Source organism: Dendroctonus ponderosae, unplaced genomic scaffold, assembly GCF_020466585.1.
Source record: "Dendroctonus ponderosae isolate FM_Combo_2020 unplaced genomic scaffold, Dpon_F_20191213v2 Dpon_F_20191213_235, whole genome shotgun sequence".
In the NCBI taxonomy this organism is placed as follows: Eukaryota; Metazoa; Arthropoda; class Insecta; order Coleoptera; family Curculionidae; genus Dendroctonus; species Dendroctonus ponderosae.
Genome location: NW_026018444.1, coordinates 8,990 through 23,356, shown reverse-complemented (window position 1 = coordinate 23,356; position 14,367 = coordinate 8,990). Strand labels below are relative to the sequence as shown.

Below are 14,367 nucleotides of genomic sequence, written 5' to 3'. Positions count from 1 at the left end.
CTGAAAGTGAGCAATTGAATCACAAGAAAAACGCCCTATAGAAGAGAAGCAAAAGAGCTCTAAGCTAAACAAAACGGAATGAAAGACACCAGAAACTTCAAAGCTTTAACTGAGGAAGCAGAAGAGTTAAGACGCGTGGTAAACTGTGCTGAAAAACCCTATAAAGATGATGAAGAATCACCCGGAAAACTGAGCTGAAGAGAGCTTTTGAATAAGAAGAAAAAGCACCCAACAAAAAAGAAGATTGAAAAACACCATAGTCTTCAAAGCGCAAAGTGACGAAGCTGAAGAGTTAAGACGCGCAGAAAAGTGTGCTGAAAGCCCTTATGAAGGCGATGAAGAAACACGCGGACAACTGAACTGAAAGAGAGCACTTGAATAGGAAGAAAAAGCAGGCAAACGAGAAGAAGCAAACGAGCGCTAAGCTAAATAAAATGCAGCGAAAGACACCAGAATCTTCAGGGTTTTAAGTGACGAAGCAGAAGAGTAAAGACGCGTAGAAAAGTGTGCTAAAAAACTTTTGAAGATGCTGAAGAACCATGCGACAAAATGAACTGAAAATGCGTACTTGATGCCGAAGGAAGAACAGTAAAGAGAGGTGAAGTAACGCAGAAAAACACAAGAACCGTAGATGTTCAAAGAACTGAACTGAAAGTAAGTAGAAAAGTAACGAGCGTTGATTAAGAAGACACTAACCCAAACAGTAATAAAAAAGGAAGCAATAGAGCTCTATCTAGCCTGATTAGCAAGGAAAATGGACTTTTCTCACATCCTCAAAAGCGAAACAGTTACTGCATGGACGTAGTTTTAACAATTGGAAAGTTGACGGCTTTTTAGTCAATAAGCAGTTGGTCCAGGTTCAGACGTTTCGCCAGCACACATTCGCATAACCCTTAGACATGCGTCCCAAAAGGCCCCAAGTTCCCCCATGAAAAGCCACCAACACAAAATACACCTTTTAAAGCAATTATGGGAAAATTAAACTACAAAGAGCCTTCCTAATGATCCGCCGCTGACCTCTGGCTTCACCCCTAAATAGGCTCCAGTTTAATGAGCGCCAGATAAAAAAATCTTGAGAATCGGACGTAAATTACAAATAAATGTAGAAATCGAGTGCCGAGCTCACGCAAGCCCTTGCTCCGGCCGAGACACTAATTTATGCCGATTAGGCCAGTGGGTTTTAAAAGGTCACACACGCGATTCCGGCCGATAAAATTGCCTATTGTCATTAGGACTTCGATCCGGACGTAACAGGTCGATGGGACTTGGCACAATTTCCACTTAAAAGATAAAAAATTGAGCAAATCAACACAGTGTTTCGGCGTTTTATGGTAATTTGGCTGTTGCTCGGGCAAAAAGTTTCTTTATCCCCGGTGGGTTTTTATGAAAATGGTTTTGGGTCTCTATATGTGAGTTGTCTTCCCCCATCTGCTGGCAGACCTGTAGATGTTTTTCGGTTCTTTTTCCATTTCCTGGGGAGAAGTGGATGGCTGCTTAGTAGCAGGGAGCATGCCATTGGCCCGTGCAGAGAACTACCTTCCACTCACTGAGTTTCATATTGAAGCAGTGCTGGTGGGGAGTTGTAGGCTAATGTTTAAAAGAGCAGCAGCCTTCAGGCCTATCTGGGGTCCTTGGGGGTGTAGGCGTCTTCTACAACCCTCCTGGGGAATATGCTGGGAGGGATTGTTGGATAGAATTCTGCCACCCCGAGCAGTCCTTACAACGTCCTATTGTTATTAGCCGCAGGATGTTGAGGCCAGAGGAGTTTTGCTCAATATCAACTCCCCCTGTAGAAGTAGAGCCTTGAAAGTGCCCAAACTAACTTCCCAGTGCTCGCTTGATGAAATCCTGCATAAAGAGGTTGAGGCAATCGATCATTTTGTATATAATTAATTGAAAAGCGCGCAACAGGACCCGGGTAAGATTACGTTGTCAATCCTCCTCGTTCGAGGAATTCGAGCACGTTGTGAGGCTTTGTTAGACTTCGCGGGTGATCATTACGGCGTTTTTAAAGGATAATTAGAGCCCCTTTTCTGCTGTCATGCGGTAATTACTTTGTGCCCGGGGAAAACGGGCTTTGTTGCCGTATTGACGTTCCAGATGGAACGAATTGTGTGTACACCTGACCTAAAAAAACCCGAACCAACTCCATGACATGTCCCGAAATAGATAAATCGCCCCTTGCCCCAATGTGGAAAAGTAATTGAAATTTATGCTCGTCACGTTATAATGTCTGGATGCATCGGCTGGTCGGCGATTTAATTAAATAAGTGGCCGATATGGATCTACAATGTGCGAAAAAACTGGAAAACCACTGTTTGCGGCATGAAACGCTGCAAAATCAGACTGGTGCACTTTGGATCGCGTGAGACATCGACAAAGGCCACCAAAAGCTGAATTTTTCCTTATGATTTATAACAGCTGCTTTCCAGACATGCGATTTGCATGTTCCCTGCCAGACTTTGGCTCTTTCCTGTTTATTTGCCGCACTGTCTAGTGGATTAATTGTTATTTATTTTCGCTTTCTTCATTTGCCTTTGTCTTCTGTTTAATCCGATATTGATGCCTGATTGCTTTTCAGGTGTCAAGGCTCCCATCCAGAGCCCTGCTGAGCAGTAGCATGTCCTCAACCGACCTAATTTGTTGACAATTATTACGTAAGTAAATTATTTTTGTTTATTATTTTTATTAAAAAGGAAGAATTTATGTGATCCGGAACCAGGCCTTGACGGTGTTCCACCGGCACGAGAAAAACCATCATCAGGCAATTTTCAAGGGTCGGTTTTCGTGGTGTTTTTTGCAGGACGCGGTTTGGCATTTATGTTCCCTATATGTGGCTGATTGAGAAATCCAGTTTTGAGGGCCCTCTGCAGGGCTAAGTCCCTTCACATACGTCAACAGAGTTTCGATTTTTAGTCATCATCAGGCAATTTTCAAATAATATATAGATCACATCAGGATTTTCAAGGCAGATTTTACAGGTTGGATTTTAGCATTTATTTCAAATGCAACATGGAAAATAAAAAACCGAATGTTGAGAGCATTTTGTAGAACAAAGTTTCGTGTATAAAACGAGGAAAGTTACGATTGTGAGCCATTCTCAGGCAATTTTTGACAATTTTTCAAAGTTGCGTTTGGTTGGCGAGGTTGTTTTTGCAGCCCGGAGTTTGCCACTGATTTATTCAGAAACTAATTGAAGCAGACAGACGCTTTTGTATGTATTTCATATGGCAAAGTATGTTGTATAAGTGCAAAAAGTTTTGATTTTCAGTCATTATCAGGAAATTTTCAAAAAATTTTCATACTTGCGTCTGGTTTTCGCAATGGTTCTTGCAGAGTGGAGTTTAACATTTATTTCAAATGCAACACGGAAAGTAAAAAAACTGAATTTTGAGAGCCTTTTGTAGGACAAAGTTCCGTATGTAAAACGAGGAAAGTTAAGATTGTGAGCCATCATCAGGCAATTTTTGACAATTTTCACACAGTTGTGTTTGGTTGGCGAGGTTGTTTTTGCAGCCCGGAGTTTGCCACTGATTTATTCAGAAACTAATGAAAGCAGACAGACGTTTTTCGATGTATTTCATAGGATAAAGTCTGTTACATAAGTGCAAAAAGTTTTGATTTTCAGTCATTATCAGAAAATTTTCGAAAAATTTTCAAATTCGCGTCTGGTTTTTGCAATGGTTCTTGCAGAGAGGAGTTTAGCATTTATATCAAATGCAACATGGAAAGTAAAAAACTGACTTTTGGGAGCATTTTGTAGGACAAAGTCTCGTATATAAAACGAGGATAGTTAAAAGTGTGAGTCATCATCAGGCAATTATTGCCAATTTTTCAAAAATGCGTTTGGATGGCGAGGTTGTTTTTGCAGCCCGGAGTTTGCCACTCATTGATTCAGGAACTAATGAAAGCAGAGAAACGCTTTTCTATGTATTTTATAGGGCAAAGCCTGTTTTATAAGTGCAAAAAGTTTCGATTTTCAGTCATTATCAGGAAATTTTCAAAACATTTTCAAATTCGCGTCTGGTTTTCGCAATGGTTCTTGCAGAGTGGAGTTTAGCATTTATGTCAAATGCAACATGGAGCCTTTTGTATGACAAAGTCCCGTATGTAAAACAAGGAAAGTTACGATTGTGAGCCATCATCAGGCAATTTTTGACAATTTTGACACAGTTGTGTTTGGTTGGCGAGGTGGTTTTTGCAGCCCGGAGTTTGCCACTCATTTATTCAGGAACTAATGAAAGCAGACAGACGTTTTTCGATGTATTTCATAGGATAAAGTCTGTTACATAATTGCAAAAAGTTTTGATTTTCAGTCATTATCAAGAAATTTTCAAAAAATTTTCAAACTTGCGGCTGGTTTTCGCAATAGTTCTTGCAGAGTGGAGTTTAGCATTTATGTCAAATGCAACATGGAGAGTAAAAAACTGACTTTTGAGAGCATTTTCTAGGACAAAGTCTCGTATACAAAACGCGGATAGTTACGAGTGTGAGTCATCATCAGGCAATTTTTGCCAATTTTTCAAAAATGCGTTTGGTTGGCGAAGTTGCCTTTGCAGCCCGTAGTTTGCCACTCATTTATTCAGAAACTAACGAAAGCAAAGAGACGCTTTTGTATGTATTTCATATGGCAAAGTATGTTGTATAAGGGCAAAAAGTTTTGATTTTCAGTCATTATCAGGAAATTTTCAAAAAATTTTCATACTTGCGTCTGGTTTTCGCAATGGTTCTTGCAGAGTGGAGTTTAACATTTATTTCAAATGCAACATGGAAAGTAAAAAACTGAATTTTGAGAGCATTTTGTAGAACAAAGTCTCGTATACAAAACGGGGAAAGTTACGATTGTGAATCATCATCAGGCAATTTTTGCCCATTTTTCAAAAATGCGTTTGGTTGGCGAGGTTACTTTTGCACTCCGGAGTTTGCCACTCATTTATTCAGGAATTAACGAAATCAGAGAGGCGCTTTCTATGTATTTAATAGGGCAATGTCTGTTTTATAAACGAAAAAAGTTTTGATTTTCAGTCATCATCAGGAAATTTTCGCAAAATTTGAAATTTGCGTCTGGTTTTCGCAGTGGTTCTTGCAGAATGGAGTTTAGCATTTATTTCAAATGCAACATGGAAAGTAAAAAACTGAACTTTGAGAGCATTTTGTAGACAAAGTCTCGTATATAAAATGAGGAAAGTTACCATTGTGAGTCATCATCAGGAAATTTTTCGAAATGTCGTTTGGTTGTCCAAGTTGTTTTTACATGCTGGAGTTTGGCATTCATTTATTCAGGAAGTGTCGAACTGAGGGAGTCATTTTTATACGTGTTTAGTAGGGTAAAGTTTATTCTACAAGCATCAACAGTTTCGATTTTTCAGTCATCATCAGGAAATTTAAAAAAAATTATTACATCTGGTTTGTGTGGTGAATTTTTGCAGTTTAGCATTTTTTAGTTGTTTGATTTCCTATTTTACTTAAGAAGTGAAAAAGTTAAATTTTCAACTGTTTTGAAGGTCACAGTTTTTTCTGTAAATGATTCGATTTTCACTAATAATCATGCAATTTTGAAGATTTTGTTAAAACAGCGTCGGATTTGGGTGATAGTTTTGCAAGCCGCACTAAAGCATTTATTTTCTTTGTAAATTGGGACGTGCGAAAGTGAATATTGTTGTGAGTTTCGATTTTCAGTCATCATCAAGCAAATCTTGGCAATTTTGCAAAGTTGCCAAGTTGAAATTTATTGTAAGTACCGCATTGATTTATTCAGGAAGGAAAAAAATGAGGGACTCATAATACATTTGTACGTATGTAATAGCGCAAAATCGATTGATGAAATGTAAAATTTTTCAAAAATTTTCAATAATTTTCCAAAATCGCGTGTGGTTTTCGTGATGGTTTTTGCAGACAAGAGTTTAGTTTTTATTTTTTCTTTAACTTTGGAAGTGAGAAAGTTAATTGTGTGCGAATTTTCTGAGGCAATATTCCCCCTATAATTAATTAATACAGAGTTTCGATTTTCAGTCTTCATCAAGCAATTTTTTACAATTTTTCAAAATTATGTTTAGTTGACGAAGTTGCTTTTGCAGGCTGAAGTTTGCCCTTCATTTATTCAGGAAGTAACAAAATAATAGAGTTGATTTTGTATTTATTTTACCAAAAAAAGTATGTTTTACGAGTGGAAAACGTTTCGATCATGAAACAAATTTCAAGAATTTTTCAAAATTGCGTCAGGTTTTTGGCGGAATCTCGAATTTATTTCCGCTGTAGCTTTCAAAGCGAAAAAGCTATATTTAAGGCATTTTATGGGGGCGAAGTGCTTTCTATAAACAATCATAGTTTCGATTTTCAATCCTTATCAGGCAATTTATGAGAATTTGGCAACATTATTTTGTCCGGTTTGGCATTCATTTATTCATTCAGGAACCAACTAAACGAGAAACTCGCTTTTGCATGTATTTGTATCATCAGACAACTGAATCATCAGGCAACTTTCAATAATTTTTCAAAGTTGCTTATGGTTTTCGCAGATATGTAAGTAGGTCGTCGTTTGACATGAATTTTCTCAGGAGCTCGCAGATTTGGAGAATCGCTTTTGCGGAAAATTTATAAGGCTGCTCTATAAGCGACAAACGTTTCGATTTTGAGTAATCTTCAGGAAATGTTCAGGATTTTTTTGGAAAATGTGATTGCAATTTGCGCTTGCTTATACAGGCTGAAGTTTCAGAGCTTTTCCTGCAGAAACCAGTTAAGGTCAAGAGCCATCTTTGCATCTATGTCATTGTCCATTGCCTGTACTATAAAGGGCAAGCGTTTCGATTTTGGGACATCATCAGGCAACTGGCAAAATTTTCTCAAGCTTGCCATGGAATTTTGTGTTTTTTTTCTGCAGGCGTCAGTTCAGAATTTTTTGTCGCGAAAACCTACATCGAAGTTGGAGATTTATTGCTAAGTGCGTTTTTTGAGACAGAGTGCGTTCTAAATTTGGAAAAAGTTTCGATTTTCTGACTTTATCAGGTAATTTTCGAGACTTTTTTAAACATATGATGAAATCTAGCGGCTCTTTATGCAGGCCTAAGTTCGGTGTCCAATTTCCCAGAAACCATTCAAGCTCGGGGTTCAGTTTCAAGTCAATTTTGCAGAGCAATTTGAGTTCTAAATGAGGAAAAAGTTTCGATTTTGAGTCATCATTAGGAACTTTTTGAGAAGGTTCTAAATGTGACTTGGAATTTTCCAAGTTAATTTTGCAGGCGTAAGTTTGGCATTTATTTTCTCAATATCTAGAAGATGTCAATAAAGAGAAGATTTTTCGCAGTCCAAGGTGTGCTTGATAGGCAGTAAACGTTTTGAGTTTGTACCTTCCTCAGGAAGTTTTTACGATTTTTTAAAGAATTTTGTTCGCACTTTTCGTCTGTTTATGCAGGCCGGATTTTCGCAGTTTTTTGGTAAGAAACTAGCGAAGTTTACAATTGACTGTTAAATCAGTTTTGTAGGGCATAGACCAACTTGCAAGTGGCACAGGTTTCGAATTTGGGGCATCATCAGGCTAAATTTTCTGCTGCTAGCAGTTCAATAGTCAAAAACATCTATTTCGAAAAAACACACCATGCTAGAGTTACCCTAAGGGTCTTACAAGCATATACCTATTCCAGACCCGGCCAGGTCCGGTTAGCCCATCGCCGGTCATGCGGTGGGGCTGCTGGCCCTTAATGGGGCTCCTGCTGGCGGCAGCGAGCCCCGCAGCCCCCGCGGCGCGCCGAGGGCGCCATCGATCCGTCCCCATTGAGGGGCCTCGTGCGGAGCCCCTGATGGCGCAACAGGGGTCCAGCACGCGACGGGACCCCTTCGATCCCCACAAGGATTCCGAGGAGTTTAGAAGGTACCGTCCCCTAAGAATTAACAGTAATCAGTTTCATCCCCAATTTTACCGCCCCAATAGGGACGCCCCAGATGACAAAAGAGACTTCCCTAGTCGACTGTCGTCGACGGATGAGGACCCTTTAATCATTCGCACCAATAAGGGAAAAGTCCGCGGGACGACGCTGACTGCGGCAACAGGAAAGAAGGTAATCCCTAATCACTCGACAACTACTGGGGAGTCATTCGCGCTGTTGATGTTTTCAGGTAGACGCCTGGTTGGGCATTCCCTACGCCCAAAAACCCGTAGGGAACCTGCGGTTTAGGCACCCGCGCCCCTATGAGAAATGGGAGGGCGTTATCAATGCCACCAAGCACCCCAACTCCTGCGTACAAATTATTGACACACTGTTTGGAGACTTTCCCGGTAAGCTCCTTGGCCTACGCGACTTCCAGGTTGCAACTGTGCGGGTTTGCAGGTGCTCAAATTTGGAACCCCAACACTCCTCTAAGCGAGGACTGTCTCTACATTAACGTGGTGGTCCCGCGGCCTCGGCCCAAGAATGCTGCGGTGATGGTGTGGGTGTTTGGAGGAGGATTTTACTCCGGCACCAACACTCTTGATGTTTATGACCACAATATTCTGGTAAGTTCTTCCAACAGAACAATTAGCCTTGATCTAGCTCGACCTCGGGGACTCAGAGGGAGTGAGTGAGGAGTAGGCGAATCAAAAGGGATAAACCGGTGCAGAGTGTCAACTAGGGGGGACTTTTTGCTGTAACAGTGAAGATCTTGAAATGTGGTTTAGAGGAGAAATGCTTGAGAAACCCATTTCTTTTGCAGGTATCCGAGGAGAACGTTATAGTAATCTCCATGCAGTATCGGGTGGCATCACTGGGGTTCATCTACTTCGGAACGCCTGACGCTCCTGGCAACACCGGCCTCTTCGATCAGCTGATGGCCTTGCAGTGGGTGCGGGACAACGTGGCAGCCTTCGGAGGAAACCCCCAGAATGTGACCTTGTTCGGTGAAAGCGCCGGCGCCGTCTCCGTCTCCTTGCACCTGCTCTCCCCATTGTCGCGCAACTTATTCTCCCAGGTAAAATCCTCATATTCCTCCTGATTCTCTGGAGAATGGGTGATGGACATTTTAGGCTATCATGGAGTCGGGCAGCGCCACGGCGCCTTGGGCAATAATCTCTCGAGAAGAGAGCATTCTGCGAGGACTCCGATTGGCGGAGGCAGTCAAATGTCCTCATGAAAGAGACAACCTGCCGGCTGTTATCGAGTGTTTAAGATTGAAGGATCCCTTCGACCTCGTTAACAATGAGTGGGGCACTTTGGGTAAATCTCCCCCGTCTAGTTCCCAACCAGAGAGCAAAGAGTTTAAATAAATTTCCAGGAATCTGCGAATTCCCCTTTGTGCCCATCATAGACGGGTCCTTCCTGGATGAATCCCCCGGTCGGGCAATGGCCAATAAAAACTTCAAAAAAACCAACATTCTCATGGGCTCCAACACGGAGGAAGGCTACTATTTCATCATGTACTACCTCACTGAGCTGTTCAGGAAAGAGGAAAACGTCTACATCAGTAGGCAAGTGCCTCCCAACCATCCTACTGATGTCCCTCTTTGCTTTGATTGGCCAATGTTTGTAGGCAAGAATTCCTGGGCGCAGTTACCGAACTGAACCCATATGTTGGGCCTGCGGCACGTCAAGCGATTGTCTTCGAGTACACCGATTGGCTGAATCCAGACGACCCGGTGGCCAATCGGGACGCTCTGGACAAGATGGTCGGAGACTATCAGTTCACGTGCAATGTGAATGAGTTTGCTCATCGCTATGCGGAAACTGGCAACAATGTCTACATGTACTACTTCAAACATCGAACTGTGAGTATAGAGATGGAGAAATAACCATTCCTGAAACTGGAATAATGGTAGTTTTTTGGACGTTTCGCAAGCACGAGTGGCTGGCATGTGTGTGACAGGTGACAGTGACATTAGACACGTATTTACTATTACTCGACAGGACACGTAAAGGTTAACGAACCGTTGCCAACCGTGATGGTTCGAATTAGAATGATGAGGATGCGAACTTTAAATATGAGCGAAACGTCTGAATGAAAGTCGTGTTTGCTGATTTAATAGAAACATTGAAAAAGACGAAACAGGTGTGATTTCTGGCTTTTAGACCGTCGTTAAAAGAAGGTATTCTTAACGTTTCACATGCACAAAGGGCTTGCATCTTCAGAGAAAAAAATTTGGAATGAATCGAAAAGATTTGTCGTGTCTTTACAACGAGTGGCAGTGACACTAGAGGCGTATTTACTATTACTCGACAGGAAATGTCAACTGCACTGTTGCCAACCGTGCAAAAAAATTGCGGTTTACTCATGATTACAGTGGAAGCTGTCCAGCTAATATGTTGAGCATGCAAGGCATGCGGATGAGCGAAACGTCTGCATGAATTTATGTTATTTTTGGGATTTTAGGTAGTTGTGGAAAAAATGTCTTATGGACGTTTCGCAAGCGCGATTGGCGATCTTCAGAGGGACAATTTGATATGGATGTAAACAAACTGATGAAATTAGTTGTCGTTACAGAATGTCAAATTTTTATCAGGAAATTTTCAAAAAATTTTCATACTTGCGTCTGGTTTTCGCAATGGTTCTTGCAGAGTGGAGTTTAACATTTATTTCAAATGCAACACGGAAAGTAAAAAAACTGAATTTTGAGAGCCTTTTGTAGGACAAAGTTCCGTATGTAAAACGAGGAAAGTTAAGATTGTGAGCCATCATCAGGCAATTTTTGACAATTTTCACACAGTTGTGTTTGGTTGGCGAGGTTGTTTTTGCAGCCCGGAGTTTGCCACTGATTTATTCAGAAACTAATGAAAGCAGACAGACGTTTTTCGATGTATTTCATAGGATAAAGTCTGTTACATAAGTGCAAAAAGTTTTGATTTTCAGTCATTATCAGAAAATTTTCGAAAAATTTTCAAATTCGCGTCTGGTTTTTGCAATGGTTCTTGCAGAGAGGAGTTTAGCATTTATATCAAATGCAACATGGAAAGTAAAAAACTGACTTTTGGGAGCATTTTGTAGGACAAAGTCTCGTATATAAAACGAGGATAGTTAAAAGTGTGAGTCATCATCAGGCAATTATTGCCAATTTTTCAAAAATGCGTTTGGATGGCGAGGTTGTTTTTGCAGCCCGGAGTTTGCCACTCATTGATTCAGGAACTAATGAAAGCAGAGAAACGCTTTTCTATGTATTTTATAGGGCAAAGCCTGTTTTATAAGTGCAAAAAGTTTCGATTTTCAGTCATTATCAGGAAATTTTCAAAACATTTTCAAATTCGCGTCTGGTTTTCGCAATGGTTCTTGCAGAGTGGAGTTTAGCATTTATGTCAAATGCAACATGGAGCCTTTTGTATGACAAAGTCCCGTATGTAAAACAAGGAAAGTTACGATTGTGAGCCATCATCAGGCAATTTTTGACAATTTTGACACAGTTGTGTTTGGTTGGCGAGGTGGTTTTTGCAGCCCGGAGTTTGCCACTCATTTATTCAGGAACTAATGAAAGCAGACAGACGTTTTTCGATGTATTTCATAGGATAAAGTCTGTTACATAATTGCAAAAAGTTTTGATTTTCAGTCATTATCAAGAAATTTTCAAAAAATTTTCAAACTTGCGGCTGGTTTTCGCAATAGTTCTTGCAGAGTGGAGTTTAGCATTTATGTCAAATGCAACATGGAGAGTAAAAAACTGACTTTTGAGAGCATTTTCTAGGACAAAGTCTCGTATACAAAACGCGGATAGTTACGAGTGTGAGTCATCATCAGGCAATTTTTGCCAATTTTTCAAAAATGCGTTTGGTTGGCGAAGTTGCCTTTGCAGCCCGTAGTTTGCCACTCATTTATTCAGAAACTAACGAAAGCAAAGAGACGCTTTTGTATGTATTTCATATGGCAAAGTATGTTGTATAAGGGCAAAAAGTTTTGATTTTCAGTCATTATCAGGAAATTTTCAAAAAATTTTCATACTTGCGTCTGGTTTTCGCAATGGTTCTTGCAGAGTGGAGTTTAACATTTATTTCAAATGCAACATGGAAAGTAAAAAACTGAATTTTGAGAGCATTTTGTAGAACAAAGTCTCGTATACAAAACGGGGAAAGTTACGATTGTGAATCATCATCAGGCAATTTTTGCCCATTTTTCAAAAATGCGTTTGGTTGGCGAGGTTACTTTTGCACTCCGGAGTTTGCCACTCATTTATTCAGGAATTAACGAAATCAGAGAGGCGCTTTCTATGTATTTAATAGGGCAATGTCTGTTTTATAAACGATAAGAAGAAAAACGACATACAGGAGAGAAGCAAAATAGCTCTAGCAAAACGAAACGGAATGAAATACACCAGAAACTTCAAGGTTTTAAGTGAAGAAGCAGAAGAGTTAAGACGCGTAGTAAACTGTGCTGAAAACCCCTATGAAGATGATGAAGAATCACCCGGAAAACTGAGCTGGAAGAGAGCTGTTGAATAAGAAGAAAAAGCACACAACCATATAGAAGATTCAGAAACACCATAATCTTCAAGGCTCAAAGTGTCGATGCTCAAGAGTTAAGACGCGTAGAAAAGTGTGCTAAAAGCCCCTATGAAGGTGTTGAAGAAACACGCAAAAAAACTGAACTGAAAGTGAGCACTTGAATAAGAAGAAAAACGACATACAGGAGAGAAGCAAAATAGCTCTAGCAAAACGAAACGGAATGAAATACACCAGAAACTTCAAGGTTTTAAGTGAAGAAGCAGAAGAGTTAAGACGCGCAGTAATGTGGGCGGAAAACCCCTATGAAGATGATGAACAATCACCCGGAAAACTGAGCTGCAAGAAAGCTCTTGAATAAGAAGAAAATGCACGCAAACAAAAAGATGATTGAAAAACACCATAATTCTCAAGACTCAAAGTGACGAAGCTGAAGAGTTCAGACGCGTAGAAAAGTGTGCTGAAAGCTCCTATGAAGGTGATGAAGAAACACACGGAAAACTGAACTAAAAGAGAGCACTTATTAAGAAGAAAAACGACATACAGGAGAGAAGCAAAATAGCTCTAAGCTAAACGAAACGGAATGAAAGACACCAGGAACTTCAAGGCTTTAAGTGAGGAAGCAGAAGAGTTGAGACGCGTAGTAAACTGTGCTGAAAAACCCTATAAAGATGATGAAGAATCACCCGGAAAACTGATCTGAAGAGAGCTTTTGAATAAGAAGAAAAAGCACCCAACAAAAAAGAAGATTGAAAAACACCATAGTCTTCAAAGCGCAAAGTGACGAAGCTGAAGAGTTAAGACGCGCAGAAAAGTGTGCTGAAAGCCCTTATGAAGGCGATGAAGAAACACGCGGACAACTGAACTGAAAGAGAGCACTTGAATAGGAAGAAAAAGCAGGCAAACGAGAAGAAGCAAACGAGCGCTAAGCTAAATAAAATGCAGCGAAAGACACCAGAATCTTCAGGGTTTTAAGTGACGAAGCAGAAGAGTAAAGACGCGTAGAAAAGTGTGCTAAAAAACTTTTGAAGATGCTGAAGAACCATGCGACAAAATGAACTGAAAATGCGTACTTGATGCCGAAGGAAGAACAGTAAAGAGAGGTGAAGTAACGCAGAAAAACACAAGAACCGTAGATGTTCAAAGAACTGAACTGAAAGTAAGTAGAAAAGTAACGAGCGTTGATTAAGAAGACACTAACCCAAACAGTAATAAAAAAGGAAGCAATAGAGCTCTATCTAGCCTGATTAGCAAGGAAAATGGACTTTTCTCACATCCTCAAAAGCGAAACAGTTACTGCATGGACGTAGTTTTAACAATTGGAAAGTTGACGGCTTTTTAGTCAATAAGCAGTTGGTCCAGGTTCAGACGTTTCGCCAGCACACATTCGCATAACCCTTAGACATGCGTCCCAAAAGGCCCCAAGTTCCCCCATGAAAAGCCACCAACACAAAATACACCTTTTAAAGCAATTATGGGAAAATTAAACTACAAAGAGCCTTCCTAATGATCCGCCGCTGACCTCTGGCTTCACCCCTAAATAGGCTCCAGTTTAATGAGCGCCAGATAAAAAAATCTTGAGAATCGGACGTAAATTACAAATAAATGTAGAAATCGAGTGCCGAGCTCACGCAAGCCCTTGCTCCGGCCGAGACACTAATTTATGCCGATTAGGCCAGTGGGTTTTAAAAGGTCACACACGCGATTCCGGCCGATAAAATTGCCTATTGTCATTAGGACTTCGATCCGGACGTAACAGGTCGATGGGACTTGGCACAATTTCCACTTAAAAGATAAAAAATTGAGCAAATCAACACAGTGTTTCGGCGTTTTATGGTAATTTGGCTGTTGCTCGGGCAAAAAGTTTCTTTATCCCCGGTGGGTTTTTATGAAAATGGTTTTGGGTCTCTATATGTGAGTTGTCTTCCCCCATCTGCTGGCAGACCTGTAGATGTTTTTCGGTTCTTTTTCCATTTCC

General features: G+C 40.6%; 1 protein-coding gene across 1 annotated transcript; it reads left to right on the top strand.

Moving 5' to 3' along the window:
* The first annotated feature begins 2,583 nt into the window (after positions 1-2,583).
* On the top strand, positions 2,584-9,787 carry LOC125503689 (acetylcholinesterase-like). Its single transcript, XM_048664420.1, has 9 exons — positions 2,584-2,657; positions 7,641-7,867; positions 7,928-8,054; positions 8,113-8,272; positions 8,325-8,491; positions 8,689-8,943; positions 8,999-9,188; positions 9,247-9,439; positions 9,502-9,787. Exons 2-9 carry the CDS (start codon positions 7,674-7,676, stop codon positions 9,758-9,760), a joined length of 1,545 nt encoding a protein of 514 aa, XP_048520377.1. The 5' UTR covers positions 2,584-2,657; positions 7,641-7,673; the 3' UTR covers positions 9,761-9,787.
* Positions 9,788-14,367: the final 4,580 nt, after the last annotated feature.